Source organism: Lactuca virosa, chromosome 5 (assembly GCF_052849685.1).
Source record: "Lactuca virosa cultivar CGN04683 chromosome 5, Lactuca_virosa_CGN04683_v6, whole genome shotgun sequence".
Classification (NCBI taxonomy): domain Eukaryota; kingdom Viridiplantae; phylum Streptophyta; class Magnoliopsida; order Asterales; family Asteraceae; genus Lactuca; species Lactuca virosa.
Genome location: NC_136430.1, coordinates 367477546 through 367494206, shown reverse-complemented (window position 1 = coordinate 367494206; position 16661 = coordinate 367477546). Strand labels below are relative to the sequence as shown.

The 16661-nt window shown below is 34.4% G+C and overlaps 1 protein-coding gene across 2 annotated transcripts; it reads right to left on the bottom strand.

Annotated features, from left to right (window-relative positions):
• Positions 1 to 3794: 3794 nt before the first annotated feature.
• LOC145117059 (oligouridylate-binding protein 1B-like) lies at positions 3795 to 7817 on the bottom strand. Of its 2 annotated transcripts, XM_079053365.1 has the most exons (12): positions 7593 to 7817; positions 6192 to 6253; positions 5774 to 5876; positions 5594 to 5670; positions 5459 to 5520; positions 5269 to 5356; positions 5075 to 5150; positions 4950 to 4980; positions 4751 to 4870; positions 4596 to 4681; positions 4342 to 4518; positions 3795 to 4254 (listed from the first exon to the last, which is right to left on the bottom strand). In XM_079053365.1, the coding sequence occupies exons 1-12, from the start codon at positions 7701 to 7703 to the stop codon at positions 3982 to 3984; spliced, it is 1266 nt and encodes a 421-aa protein (XP_078909491.1). In that variant the 5' UTR covers positions 7704 to 7817; the 3' UTR covers positions 3795 to 3981. The 2 variants fall into 2 exon arrangements, with proteins under 2 accessions (XP_078909491.1, XP_078909492.1); XM_079053366.1 differs by lacking the exon at positions 6192 to 6253.
• Positions 7818 to 16661: the final 8844 nt, after the last annotated feature.

The window sequence follows — 16661 nt, the reverse complement described above, 5'->3', positions numbered from 1 at the left end:
CAATCAAATAAATAAGGGCATTGGGTGGTTGAATATATAAATAAAGATGTTACATAAGCATACATTTAAATCAAAAGAAAAAACTAACATTCGTCAACTTTGCTCAAACAAAAAAACCTATATCCATTTTATGAATCTTCTTTCTTCATTTACATCATTCAACCATAGAAACTTGATGACAATTATTCACTAACCTGCAATCAAAATATTTTTCTTGAAAAAGAAGAATCAGAAAGATATTTCAAGCAAAACATTGATGTTTGGAGAGTCACATTCAAGATTGAGTAATACACACAAATCACATATAAAGATTAAATGAGAAACTGAATATAAAGAAATAATAGAAAAGCTTCATTTGTTTTGGTTGAAATAAAAAACCATATTACAATTACCATCGATGCGACATAACTCATTTCTTCAAATCATCATATTTGGATCGTGAATGCTTCAACTATATGAAAACTTTTGAATCACAATATCTTCAAATCTTTCTTACATGTAAGATTTTATATAACACAAAAGACACAAAAGATTTGTCTTTTTATAGTAAACTTTTCACTAAATGCTAATTAAACATAATATAAGTTATAAACTTTTGAGTGTTAAATCATAATTAAGAAAACTTTTGAGTTGCATTAGTTAAAAAAGGGGTTTCAAATGAATGTGGTTTGAGGAAGTTAAAAAAAGGGGTTTCAAATGCATGAGATTCAAGAAAAAATGCTAGTTTTATAAGTATGTATGATGATGGGGCTAATGCCATAAAAGCCCTTAAGTTTTCAAAAAATTATCGGTTTTACCCTTTGGCCTCTTTTATGTTCGTTAAAGCCGGATATTTGATTTAACTTTTTCACTGATGCCCTTTTAGGGAGTTTCCCAGTCAACTGCCGGTCACCAATATTGAAAGAAATTGATTGTGCTCTTTTTCTTCACTTCTTTCTTCTCTTCTTTCTTTTGCATCTCTACATCAATAAAACCTGCAACAAAGAAACCATCGCCATCCTACATCATCAACACAAACACCATCTCTGCCACCTGCGATATACAAATCTCGTCATCCCAGCCACACGCCTTCTTAATAATCATCCAACCATCACCATCTTTATGGAAACAAAAATGACTATCTTAATGTATACACATATACGCCCTATGTATATGGTAGAGACAAAGAACAGAAAGTTCCAAAATGACGAAGCACGCCCTCTTTCTCTCACACAGGTATAAGAAAATGATGCATATGTACAATTATGTACAACTGATAACCTTACGCTCGTATAAGAGAAAAGGGGCTAGATAATTAATTTCCCCTTCATGAAATACCCATGAATCAGATGTGTCAATATATGAATTAGGCTTCATGTTTCTTGAAAGAATCAATCGAGCAGAATCCATCAAGCAAAGAGTTAGCTTCCATGGTCTTTTTCAACTTACACAATCTCTGAATCCTGATGTAAAACCCAACAATCATGGTGCCTGTTTGATGCCGAATGTGGTTGTAATTGGCTTGAATTTCTTTTTGGCCATCTCGACAGCCACTGAGAAGTATGAACTTGATGAACCTAACTGAGGCATTTTATCAAACAGTTGGAATGCGTTGGTTAACGACGTTAGTAAAGCTGCCCGACAAATTTCAATAATTCCATTTGGGTGAATGAATTTGAGTGTTGGTAGCTCCCATGTTCATCAAATATGAAAACAATAAAGAAAGAAGTGATGAGGTTCAAGATAGATTCAAACTGAAGCCGTTTCGTATTTAGGATGCCAATATCGATTTCATTGGGTAGACAATGCTCTTACCAGATAGAAATAAAAAATCGTTTCTTGAAATCCAATTTGTAGATAGAAATAAAAAACGAAGTAACTCCAAATATGAAAATAATGAAGAAAAAAGTGGCGGGGTTCAAGATAGCTTCAAACAGAGTCGTTCTTCTCAATAATTCATCCCTCAATCGATTTTGGTGTGTGTTGTGTTAGAAAGCTTCTCAAGAGAAATCTGCAAATCAATTTTGGAGTGTGTGTTTATGTGTGTGAAGGAGAAGACAGGGAAAGTAGAGATGGTAACCGGCTAACCCGTTGTTTACCTGTTAAATGACAATTTTGACACAATTAGTCCAAATATTAGACTTTAATGAACACAAAAGAGACCAAAGGATAAAACCGACAATTTTTTAAAAAACTAAGGGCTTTTATGACATTAGCCTATGATGATGGATGATATGATGTAGATAGATTGTAATAGTCTAGTTGTCCCATATTTAATTTGGGTTGAGATCTTTAGTTTTTTTTTATTTATGGATTTGTCTGCTTAACCTAAAGATCATAATAAATTTTATGTAGAAGTGTAGGATATTTTTTGGATTTTAGAAATTGTTGTCTCTAAGCGTTCTCAAATGCAATCGGAACGTGTTTTACTCTATCTCCGGGATGTCCCAAATTGGGATATAAGAAGTGGGATAAGATATTTCTTCCTTTTTTTGGATCTTTACTACTATAAAGGCTCTACGTGCAATGATTTTCAACACCTTTTTTAATCCATCTATTAGACTTTTTTCATAGTTTTGCATAACTTCCAATATATAAGTTTCCAATATATAAGTGGGCATCACGGGTGGAATTGGTCCACCACGAAAAAAGATTTTATGATATGAGTCAACATCCAAGAATGGGTTAAGGATCGAACAATGACATTCTGTATTTTCACAACGATAACAATCTTTGTTATTATTGGAGGAGCTTGCAACGCCTTTTACCTTTTCCAGCCATCTTCATGAATGGCTGACAATATATTTTTTAAAGAATAACACTTTTAACACTTTGAATAAGATTTCTCAAGTAGAAAGAGGTTATTAAGTGAATAAGTGATTGAGGAGACTCATTAAGTATATGCATCAACTTATAGACCCTAATACCTATATTTCATGAGTACAAATTAATTTCACAGTTATTATCTGCGAGAATACGTATTTGGTAGTTGAGAAATGTGACATTAATCGTTATCGCAAGATAAACAAAAATGTGAAACATTTACAGTTACTTTAGACAAATATATATATATATATATATATATATATATATATATATATATATATATATATATATATATATATATATATATATATATAATTTGTGAATATTTTGTGGTCTAGGTTGTAATATGGTGGCATTTGTGGAAAAGTTGGTTAAGAAATTATTTAAAATGTTGATCATTTTAATTAATAGCTCCAATAGTAAGATTAATTATTTGTTCATTTGCTTCACCTTATATGAAGCACTCCTACTTTCTTTTGAAAAGTCATGTTTCTTTGTCCATTTTATATATTTTAGTTTCTTTTTAAAAGTTGGAGCTTTAAATCAACCACATAACTAACGAATTATTGAAAGTTGAAACAGACATACAGTATTTTCATCAACATTTGTTGTAACTAATTATTTTATTTTGATGATCTAATGTTATATGCTTGCTTCCAAGATAAACATCCAAACACCCCTTGACAATTTTACTTGTGTGGTTCTATCCCATAGATTTTTCAAAACAATCAACAAAATACATCTATATTTTCAAATCATCAACAAAAGCAACGAATTTGGTTATCTTCACCTTCTGTATTATATTTATTTTTTCTGAAATTCAAGATTATAATGCTAAAAAGTATAACAAAATCGGGCTCTTAGAGAACTTAAAAGGCTTAATAGTTGATAAATCGTTACCATGTTTGGACCAAAATTTAGTACAAACAAACATGCATCCCCATCATTAACATAACATTACATCATACATATCTGATATCCATCCATACTCATGGCAATCATATTCATATATATATATATATATAAGTAGGACAACATTTTGAGGTAAAAGGGTAATATAATCAGAAAACAAAAGAAAAAAAAAACAAAAGAAAAAAGAAAAAAAGGAAGAAAAACATCTAAAAAGTAAAAACAACACAAACAACTCTCATTCAAAGCCTCTCAACAACAAACAAGTCACTGATAATACATGAGTTGCTGTGCAGCAGCAACACTCTGGAAACCACCATCATAAATGGCCTGGCTAGCCCCGGCTGCACCCACACTCATCCCCCCTTGTTTAAAATGATGCTGACTAGGATGCATCAGCCCTCCCATTCCCATCTTACTTATCGCCAGCTGTCGCTCATACGCCAACAGGTCAGCCGCTGACAGCATCGGCGCTGCGACAGGTGGCGGAAGCGGATTCGAACTTGTTCCAGGTGGCGTCGGCTTGCTTCCCCAAGAACACTAATGTAATTCCCATTTAACATTTTAATTATCAAAGATTTGTATTTTAAAAGATTAAAAATATAGATATATAGACTAAAGGCTAACCTTAATTTGTTTGCCATAAAGAATGGATTGGGTGTTTCCCATTTGAATTGCTAAAGCTGCTTCACCATGTGTATTGTATCTCACAAAACCAAATCCTTTATCCGGTTGAATCCTAACTTCCTCAATTATACCAGCACCAAGGGAATGGAAATGCCGATGCAGCTCAAGTTGAGTAACCTAAAATTTATATATAATTTATTTAATTCTATTTTTTATTTAATTTTTTTGGTTATGAAAAGAATATGATTTCTTACTTCTGGAGCAAGGTTGCCAACATAAACAGTCGTGTACTGTGGGTTATTTTCAGGGGCCTCGCTATTAACAGGCTCCTTGCCATCCTCTGAATAAAAATATATTAGAGAAAAAAAATTTAAAAATTTATAATTTTTTTTTTTTTTTTTGAATATACCTGAAGACCCATTTGTTAGCTCCACTACACTTTTGGAATCTGATCCCTGTTTTTCTTCACTAGTACCAGCACCTTTGGTGGCCCAATTGCAGCGTATTTGTCTACTTCCGAGCCATTTCCCTGATAACATAAATATTCTGAATTTATAATTTTATATTTATTCAACATTTGAAAGTAAACTTTTTAAGAAAAGTCTTACCGGTTAAGTCATTGATAGCACTTTGAGCATCCTGAACAGGAATTAATAATTTTGGTTCAAAATTCATAAAATACTAAAATCCAATATTCGGAAAAGTTTTAGTTTATTAAATATTAAATATAAACCTGTTGGTTCCGGAAGGAAACAAACCCAAAACCTCGTGAACGACCTGTTTTTTGATCCCACATAACCCTCGCATCCCTGTTTATTACAATAATAATAATAATAATAATAATATCATTAATATCATTGTGTGTGGTAGATTTATATAGGGAGTTAAAGGAGATGTATGTATGTATGTATGTATGTATGTACTCACGAACAACTAGCATAAACAGAGAAGCATGCAAACAACATAGCATCAGTGACTTCAGGGCTCAGATCACCAACAAATATGTTGTAGTGACCTATAAACCAAAAGTAGAAATATGCCATGAGATCCAATTATTATTATTATTATTAATTTATTATAATAGTAATAGTAATAATAATAATAATAATAAAAGTACCAGAAGTGTCCTCCCTCTGTCCACTGGCATATGCCCAATTAACTTTAATAGGTTGTCCAAACCTGAAGAATAACATCAATAAGTGGTCAGGTAAGATATGATATAAACTCCTCGTCAGAATTCAGAAACACTTACAAATGTCTTCCATTTAGAGATACGATAGCAAGTGCAGCTGATCTACGATCAAAGTAGTGTATAAACCCATAAGATGACTGCAAACAAAAATATATATATATATATATATATAAAAAAAATCAAAATATAAATTGTATGCAAACTTGAGTAGAACTTTTCAAACAGAAATGGGCAGGGTACCTTCTCTTTTCTTATGAGTTTGCAGCCTTCAACAGGACCAGTGCTTGCAAAAACCTCTTGAAGAAGTGGTTCGGTTACTTGCATATGAATATTCCCCACATACCTGAAATATCTCAAAAATAAAGAAACTACAAGTGTTATAAAAACAAAACAAACAAAAATAATTCTAGGTATAGATAGCAGCTCAATACATGTAAACAAATAAACATCCTATTCCTATATATATACTATAATTAACGCTTTTTACACTACAGCTACAAACTTTAGAATCTGGATGTATTAAGAAAATGTTCTAGATATACCAATTTAACAACACACAGTTGGCTTGGGGGAGTAGATAGATCAAGGTTTTTGTCATGCGAATGAAAAAGGACAAAAAAAAAATAGGAACTAGAAAAATCATCTGTAAACCACTCACACACTGCGGCATGTATTTGGATCAAACCCAGGAGGCAGATTTCCACTTGGGATTGGCTCAATCTGCAAAATAAAAAAGTGAAAAAAGGAAAAAGACTAAAAAAAAATAGCAAGCTAAGAGTAAAAAAAAAAGATAAAGAACCCCACTAACTATAGAGTAAATCAGGTCCAAAGAAGAATGGGTGAGAAGGCAAAGTGTATCCACTACTAAACTACACACACCAGCGACCAAAGGAAAACCAACATGAAACAAATAATTGTCCAAACAAATTCCCTATATAAGCTAAAAAGGTAAAAGAAGAAAAATCATTAAATAAAATGAGGCTGACTTCCTAAAGTTTAACAGCAGCTCCTTACAAACATTCCACTGTTCTTATGCATCTAAAACAGGGTTTTAATATTTTATGCAGTTACGCACCCATCTCTGGTAACAATTTAGTAAACTATCCACTAAAAAAAGGGTATGTTGCCACGACATTTAATGTTTCGAAACCATATGTAAATTGTAAAGTGAAGATGGAAGTATGGATTTCCATGAAGAAATGACTATAGCAATGCAATAGATAACCCCCACAAGAGTAATTCTTCAAAAGCAGAAACCTATACAGATGCTTAAACAAAATACTTTGCCCTCCAAAACTTTAAATAATCAAAATAAGAACTTTTAGAGAAAAGAGGGTCTCATGAATAAAAAGCATTCACCCAGTCTCCCATGAGAATCAAGACAGGCATGTTTAATTACCTGAAAACATTGCATGACTAAGAAGCCATTAATCACAAAGGAAAGAGTTCGTAGGAAGAAAGGAAAAGAAAGAACATTAATCAGTCAGAATTCAACATGTAATAGCTCAGTTCAAAGCAAAGAGCTACTAATTGACTTTTGAAAAATCAAATAAAAATTTAAAAGTTCAAAATTTTCGAGGATCCTAAACTTTTGACATCCACATAAAAGAATTTAAAAGAGTAATAAAAAGTTAATAATGTTTGTTTTAAATAAGTAACAAAATCCAGCATCAATCTTGTATCTCAAAAGTAATTGGATTAGATATCCAAAAAAAACCTTAAAGGAGTTCTGGTTTTGGGAAGGGGAGAGTAAACCGAGCTTGGGAAAGCAAAAAATCCAAATCCATTTGGTTTCACATAGTTAAGGGAACATGGCAACAAAATCGTCAAAATTCAAAAACGGCACGATCCAAGTCGTTACATTTCACAAATAAACAAGCAAAAAAAATTAATTTCCTGGAAATTATCGCAACTAACAAAAAGTTACAGGCACCGTGATCATAATCCGATGATCAATCAACAAAATGAATTCCCTAGCTCGAAAATGGCAACGCTTTCATACAAACATGGAAATTCGTGGATATACATTACAGAATCACAATACACGGTGCGTCCGAACCTGTGGAGGTGCTAAGAGGCCAGGATGATAGAGAGATTGTTGTTGAAGGAGAGCTTGCTGCATAAGAGCTTGTTGTTGTTGTTGCTTCAACCTCTGATGTTGATGTTGCATTCTTTTTTATGACGAATATAATCCTTAGAGATCGATTGAATTGTGTGTCGAATTTGGGGGTTAGGGTTTCAATATACTGAATAAAGATCGAAAGAACAAGCGCCCTCGGGGAAATAAAATGACGGGAAAGAGAGAATACCAAAACAAGCAGATAACGTTAACAAAATGACAACAATGGTCCCTCAAGTCTTGTAAACCAGAATATTTACCCATCTCTTAATTGTTCTGCAAATTTTTCAACATTTTGGTTTTGATTCAAATGTCAAATGAGGTTTAGCATGGTGTGGTTCGGTTTTTGACCGAAATTGAATTGAAAATCGAATACATGAATCTTTTGCTTTTTAAAATTGTATGGTGCGGTTTTGACCATGGGTTGATTTTCGGTTTCTAATTACAGATAGGTGTCATTCGGTTTTCGAGTTAGATTTATAAGAGAAGCATATATGGTTTGAGTTTGTTGTTTAAGATATTTTTTATAAAAAAAATCAAAGACTATAACCATTGTTTCATTGTTTGGTTATTGTTCTAATGCTTCAAGAAGCCTATTTAATATTTAACAGGGGAAATAACTTTGTAGGTAATGAACTATCACTTTTATACATATTTAGTCACTTTATTTTTTTGTACACAATTTACCACACTTACCATTTTACCAGGTATTGTAATTTAATGTTTTTTTGTGTACATTATTTACCATTAAACTGTGTATCGTTCATCTTCTCCGGCCAACACCATGCACTCCCGCCACCATCATTTACCTCTTGCCGCCACCATCCAAGTCTAGCAACAAACACCACCTTCCATCACCACCATAACCATCCATCTCCATCAGTCACTACCACCACCAAGTAATTAATCTAAAAATCAACTTCAACATATAGCAAAACTGATTTAAACTTCCAAGCAATTCAAACTCATATTTTAACAATTAAAATCACATCTATGAACGGATATAGTTACTAATGTACTACGATTCAAGAAGAAATAAGATAGAGATGGATGTGGGGCTAGAGTGGTTTGTTAAAGTAGTGGAAGAAATAGAGTAGCTAGGAAAGGTGTGAGCGACGATAGAGGATGTTGATGGTATTACAAGATGTGTGAATGTTTTCATCGAATATGAGAATGATGAAATTATGTGTTTTATAATGTTTTTAAAAAATAAAGAGGTCAAACGATGTTTGCTTTCTTTTATGGAATTGTGAAGAAAATTATGCAAAATTGATGATGGACAGAAAAGATGAAAATGATTAAATATATACAAAGCTTAGTTAAACGGTAAATTGTGTATGAAAATGTAGGTTTAATGGTGTTTTTGAACATCAAATATGAATTTAATGGTCTTTTTTGAACATATAAAATGGTTATACGAGATTTATTGAACAAGTATAGTTTTTATGATAAATTGTTAACAAAAACAATGTATACAAAATTGCTAGTTCATAGCCTTATAAAAGACATTTCTCATTTGTAACAACGTAAAAATTTAAAACAATTTTTCATTTTTCAAACATAACATATCTCATATAAATCATCCCAAACTCATGTGTATCAAATGTTATCACGGTAAAACATATCCCAGAATCTCGAATACAAAATCCTCTATTAGTGTGTACAAATCATGTCGGCGCCTTCCCGCGATCCTCGCTAGTACCTGAAACACATATCACATAACACGGTTAGCATAAATGCTTAGTGAGTTCCCCAAAATACCACATACAGCACATATTAGCCACTCGAGGCTATAACTCTGTGGACCCTCTCGTCCTAACTCTATGGACCTTCCGGTCCTAACTCTGTAAACTCTGAAACACACATAGCATAAATCACATAAAAATAATGCAGTGTATCACATCATATAAATAGCATACAAGGTACTCTGTCACACAACTCTAATTACCACTCTAGGTAAAGTATAGTGAGAAGACTCACCTCGGGTAACTCGGATAATCTCGAACTCGAAATAATGATCTAGCCTCCGCCTAATCACATTAAATAATTATTTCTAATTAATACGGCTCTCAAAGGCTAGACTAGTCCCTCCCTATATTCTCTCAGAAGGGTAAAAGACCATTTTACCCCTCCAATGGCCCAAAGGTCCAAACGTTGACTAACCCTAAAAGTCAATGAAAGTCAACCCTCCAGAGTACGCGGCGCGTACCAGCTCTGTACGTTGGGCGTACTCGAAGGCTTCACAGAATCGGGGAGCTCGACCCCCTACGTTGCGCGTACTGGGATTACGCCCAGCGTAAGTCCCAGTTTCATACTCCTCATGATTTTGGTCTTAAACGGTTAAGACATAAGCTCATATTTCAGATCTGGTCATTCTAATACCTCTTAATCCATAAAGTCGAAACCTTTAAGCCTTTGCATGGCTGTAAAGGTCACCAATCACTCCAAACACCTTTCCTCTTTCCTCATTAAGCCCTTATCTCATGCATGACTTAATCTTAACGTCCAAGATTGGATTTTTATGGATCTATAACACAAGATACACTGAAATGGGGCAGATCTAGGTCCATGGAGTCCCTTTGCTCATAAAGTCTCCACCTTTGGGACTTAAACCCTAAAAATGCTCCTAGATGATGTTCATAACAAAGAGAGACCAAGTTTGAAGCTTTTTACCTCTGTGAGAAGCTCCCTACTCAACTTAGCTCAGATCTAGAAGCTTGGACTCCAATCTTTCTTCTTCAAGGCCTTCTCTTCTTCTTCACAAGCACACAAGAACACTTTCAAGCTTAAACACGCACACATAGCTTAGAACGAAGGTAAGGGCTCACTTAGGGTTTCACTCTCTGGAAATGGTGGTTGGGATGGAGGCCATAACATTCCTTTTATAGTGTTCATGTCTCATTTAGGGTTTTGAGTCTGGGCCCAGTACGCTCAGCGTAAACTAAGGTACGCCCCGCGTACTGGGTTGAGTCCGCGTCAAAGGCACGCCCATGGGTACGCGCAGCGTACTATTCAGTACGCCCATTGTACCCACTTATCACCATTTTCTATTTTGGGCCAATTTTGACAACTTGGGAAAGAAGAAGGATTAAAGAGATATACCTGCATTTCAGGGTGTTACAATTCTCCCCCACTAGAATCAGACTTCACCCTCGAAGTCTCATGCCGTAAATAACTCCGGATGCTGCTCCCGCATCTCCGACTCCGGCTCCCAAGTCAGCTCGGACCCCCTCCGACTCTGGCGTGTGGTTAACCGGCACATCGATTAAGGGGTAAATATTAAGGGTACCAAGTAATTTGCATGGTTACTTCACACCTTGTTTTGTGATCCTCGGCATCCCAGTCACAAAACATGAAGGGCACACTCAAGATTGAAACATGCCATTGAAAAGTTCAATGAATCTCTAAAGAATCTAGGAGTTTCAAAACCAATTAAAACCTAATAATACATTTCGTTTATCTTGGTGGAAATTGGTGAATCGTCATTCACCTACTTTGAAATATTTTATAGCTTGGATTACGGCATCCCTCTTCCAAGTTATGAAATAGTTTGTTGGGTCCTAGCCTTAATATTTCATACTGGGTGTTATATTAAGGACTTTGAATCAACTTTCTTGAATATCTCCCAAAAGATATGTAGTTCAGACATCTGTGATCTTCCCAAATCTCTTGGAACCTTACTTCCTCCACCTCCTCCAATTATTCTCCCTAACCCACAAGTTCAAGGTCACTCAAACCCTATTGGCAAGCAAGGTCTATGTGTGCTCACATCTTGGAGATAGAGTCACATATTGACAAGCCGGGAGAGTTGGGTGTCAAAGTCTTAAGAAAGTTGGATGTTCCATCACTTTCTAAGTCACATAGTGAGTTCCTTTGGGACTACTATGAGATAGACTATGACAAGACCCTTAATGATCTTATCTATTTGCTAAGTGCTGCTGAATCAGAAATGATTTAAGGCCTAGTAAAGCAAATTTGATTAAGAAGATCAACTTCCCAAATCTTAAATGGACATTGACAATGGTAACATTGGATATCCAGAAAGAGCTTTCTCTTCCCAATGGAAAGGGATCGGACATAGTCAACTCGGTTGACCAAATGGTAAAGAGAAAGTCTAAGTCTGTGATAGTCCCGTGTACCATTTCCATAGAGTCCATATGTCTATATTGCCAAAGGAAGGGGCATTGGTTACAAAACTGCCTATTTACCTGAAGGATCATAGGGTTGATCAAGTCAAGATGTTTGATTCTACTTCAGGTGAAGTCCACTATCTAACTCTGTTAAGTTTCTATTATGAGATTCACATTACATGATGTGACTGGGTCACATGTTGTTGTTTTAAGAATCAAAGAAAAGTGAAGAAACTAAAAGGAAGTATATGCTGATTCTGATCGCGAAAATGGATTTCGATCGCATGGTTCGGTGATCAGAATTTTTGAGTTGTTGCTTAGGAGTTATGATATATTGCTTAGGAATAGATAACAACAAGTTTTTCATATGCATTTGCACTGTAAGGATAAGTTTTTTCCGCAAAGTTTTGAAATAAAATAAAAAGGTTTTAATTTAAATATCCTTACAGTGGCATTTGTAAAAAATGGTTGTTTATATGATTCCATTGATAGCAATATTGGAAAAATGAAATTTGATTATTTCATTTGTGGTAGTGTCTAAATTTTACCAAATAAGGAAAGCTTCTCATCATCCAAGCTTTCAGTTGGATAGAAACTTGGAATCATACAAGTTGTATAGTATGCTGAATGAGAACTTTCAGCTTTGGAAAATTAAGACTAGTTCCTTGTTCACATTTATATGTGAGTCAAGTGAAGGACTAAGGGATCGAGTACACATTCTTGTGCATTGATCAAGTCCACCACAAAAGATCGATAAGACTATTCGTCGTGATTTACTAAAGTTTAGTAAATATGGTTATACTTACCAGTTTAAGTATAATTCTAAAACGTTGGAAAAGTTTCGATGTATGGCAGAACGAATGAGAAGAATCAAATTAGGCAGAAAGATAAAAGTTTCTTAAATCTGAAAAGATGGGAGAGTACTTTAGTATCATGTTTTGTGATCATCTTAATGATTTAGAAATCATATCACAATCGGTCTTCTAAGGACATCTTAGTGCATTCTTATGGCTAAGAAGAGAAGACATGAATTGTTGAAATGGTTAAATCTAAGAAGATGAGTCATACTTTGTTCCAAAAACAATTCTTAGAGTCATGCTCCAAGATTGTAACTTGAGTGACACATCTTAAAGAAGGTCTATAACACTTGTCAAATATAAGAGTAAAATGGTTTGTACTCTTGTACATTTGAAGTTGGTAAGTTGTGATGTTTTGGATAAAATAAAGACCGACTAAGACCATTTGTGTGAAGTGTTTATCTTGATAAAGAATCCGCACTATCTCTTGAATATTTGGCAAGATAGTCTTATATGTCAAGAGGACAGTGGGAGTCTTAAAGATCCTGAAAGAATTTCAAGATCTAATCAAGAATAAAAACCTGTAGTTTGACACTAGCACACGACGTGAGGTTTATAACCTATCGTGTTGACATACTTCTATTTATGTGCCCATTCCAGTTAAAATTGGCTTTGCATATGAGTTCTGAGAGTTCTCAATTGGTTGCATAACAACTTGGAAGCAATGGCAGGCCCTTGAGCTGCCATGTGGCAAGAGATTAAGATTAAGTTCAGTCCATATGTGTTTGGATTTGTCATTATCCTTGTCTTGTGACTATGGTTTTGACAATTTACATGGATAAGAACACATACACCATAAAATCTAAGGGTCATAAGGTTTCTCTCCGATTCATGAAAATGATGGTGAGGAAACACTTCCACCAAGTAGATTTGAAGCAGATGGCAAAAGGTCTAAACAATTGAGACTATGATTACGGCATCCCTTTTCATAGTTCTGAAAATGTTTAGACACACATGCATGCTATCTAAGGAAAGGTGTATGATTTTGATAAAGTTTTTTATCAAAGCATCTCGTATCAGAAGTCTGAACTTTGGTAAGAAAGTCAATAAAGTATTGATTTCTAGAAGTCCAGCTGATTTCTGAGTACATGTCAAAGCTAGTGGGAGCATAAGTGTTATGTTAATAATCATCATGTTAGTGGGAGCATGATAATTATGATAAAGGTTGCAAGTTAGCAATGTTAATTATAGAAAACAAAAGTTTCAATTCGTGGAGTTGCAGGGGTTGAAAAGTTGTTTTGTTATAATTAAGGGAGAGGAAATTATACTTCATGCTCAAATCTAAAAGCTTAGATTGAGGTTTTAATCATCTTTAGTCAAGGATATATATGAATTTTGTGTTGGAATGGCTCAACATAAGGAAATTCTATATATGGGTCTATTATTTGCGTTCTAAAATTCGATTATGATTACAGCATCCCTTTTCATAATCTGAATTATGAGAACTTGGCAAATAGAAATATTGTAGCAAAAGGACTGCTCTAGTATCATGTCTTTATGTGAGACATCATGAATCGTTATAGGATCAATTGCATGTGCTATAATATTCATCCTTTCTAAAATTTTCCAAATTCCTGGGGCATTAAGAAGGGAAAAGGTCTAGAATTGGATATGACTAAAAGGATTAAGCAATTGTCGAGGACAATCTAAGGTTTACCAAAGATTGGTTGCTCAAGGACAATTGGAAGTATGGTGTTAATTTTGGAAAGACCATATTGACATATTCTGAAAAGAGGCAACTCTTGTTCAGAAGTGATAGTCAAAATGGGAATATGGAGTTGTTCCCATAGGTGGAAGTTATTCATCAAATCTGTGTAAGATTAGGAAACTTAATGCATGAAGGATGTTTCCAAGGAGTTGATCTCCTTTGGAATGCTCTGTAATGTTTGTTGTCAAGTCTTTGTGACTTTGTGCATAATCATTACAAGAGGATCATGCATATAAGTTTAAAATCTAACAGTTTAAAATGTAATTGACATTTGATGATTAAATAAAAGTTGTTATTTATTTATGAGTAAAGTGTTACTATCTTATGTTAATCATTTACTATTGTTTCAATTTTGCATGTTTTGACTTCCAAGATAATTATATTATTCAAACTCTCCACAGTCAGTCATACTTTGGAAGTAGGTGTTGAATTAAGACTGTCATGAATTGGGTTTGTAGACTGTCTAAGGTGTATTAGACATAGCATTGGTTGCTGCAACATTCATGAGTGCTCATAAGTTCTGAGTATTGGACTCAACCCATGCTCACTTGTATCACTTCATGGAATTTATCTCGAGTGATCGTGAGACGGTAATATCATATAAATCTTCAAACCTAGAGATATAAGTTGTTGACTATGAATTGGTTATACATTGATTGTACGAAAACGCATTGGTAACTCGATGTTATAAAACGTGCTTTTGTGCATAATTCAATAAGTAGTCAGTACAAGCATATGAGTCGAAGTTTATATGTTCCTTCTAGGATTAGAAGCTATATCTGGGCCCCTCGATGATTTTGTTTTGACCTATGTACCGAGCTCGGTCAGAACCTAATTGATGTGTTCAATTTAGTTCTATGTCAAACAAGTCAGAGATCGAGAAACAAATGCTGGACAATAAGTAAGACCATGTTCCATGTGTTTGTCCGGCTGATATCTTGAGAACAGAGGATTATATGATCACTTATATTAAATGGCGTATCAGCATCATCATCTTAGTTCCAAGAGACTTTGAAAGAGCTACGATTGCTAGTCGGATTCTGAAGTCATATTCGCAACTATAGTTATTAGACTTATCCAAGTGGGAGACTGTTGGATATAGTGTCTAAGTCCATAACTATATTTGGTATGTACTTGACCCGACCCGGCATGGTCCATTTGGGTTGCATGGCATTGCAATAATTGGATAGACCAAAATGAGAGAAAGGACACTTTAGGTGTATTAATATATTATAAGTACTAATATATTAATAATATTATTTAATTAGTATTGATCAAAGAATTAATCTTGAATTAATTAAGTGATCAAAAAGAGACTAATTAAATATATGGGGTTGATTATGTAAATAATATATTCTTGTATAGTCGGCTAATGATCCATGGTTTGTATGGATTGGGTTAAAACCCATAAGGAGCTCCATGGATAGTCCATGGGAGTTACAAACCCATGGATCATGGAATGTGGAAAGCCATGACAATTAGGGTTTACATGGTGTAACCCTAATTGTGTCACAACTATATAAAGGCTCCTTGTCTAGCAAAATTGGCACTACTACAAGCAAGTAAGAGGTCTAGCCAATTTTGAGTTTAGTGTAATTCTCTCAAGGTTATTCCAAGAATTGTGGTGTTGTGTGAAGCATTTGAGGCATCACATTTGGGGTGCTAGGCTCACAAAGTCATCAAGGAATCCAAGCTTCTAAGAGGTATATTATTCTACTTGTTTTTGTATTACAAGTTATTATGAACCTTGGAAAAATCATTTTGCATGTATCTTAGTCAAACATAGATCCAAGGTTTCTAGAGTTGCATGTACACCATAGGAGTGTTAAAATGCTCAAAACCCAACAGTGGTATCAGAGCCTAGGCTTGTTTGTGTGATACTTGATGCAAACTTGTTGAAAAACTCAAGTTTTCTACATTCTGCAGCATGAACTCGCCGAGTCCATGGGGGGACTCGACGAGTCCATGAGTAAATTCATCATACTCGTCGAGTAGGTTCGTGCACTCGACGAGTAGGAGCCTCAGAATGCAGATTTTCGAGTTTTGTTGCTGGAAATGGACTAGAAACATTACCCTAAACTGTTTTGGTGTTTTAAAACCTGTTTTAGATGGTGTAATGCTTATGCTAATCCATTTACAATGGCTAATATCAAAATTCCTACATATATATGTTAATATGCTTCTTGAAATTTTGATATTCATGTTCTTATGAGTTTTAGAAGATCATAGGAATTATGTGTAACTTGCTTGTAAGTATGATTCTTGATCTTAATGGTTAATCATGGAGTTCATAACTTGTCCTCAAGTTATGGAT

Bases quoted from the DNA above. Each gene is read 5' to 3' on its own strand.
- LOC145117059 (XM_079053365.1), bottom strand. From the start codon at position 7,703: ATGCAACATCAACATCAGAGGTTGAAGCAACAACAACAACAAGCTCTT. The intron at 5,671-5,773 runs GTACCCTGCCCA...TTTTGTTTGCAG, and splicing joins AACTCATAAGAAAAGAGAAG to TCATCTTATGGGTTTATACA. The intron at 4,981-5,074 runs GTTTATATTTAA...ATTCCTGTTCAG, and splicing joins TTTCCTTCCGGAACCAACAG to GATGCTCAAAGTGCTATCAA.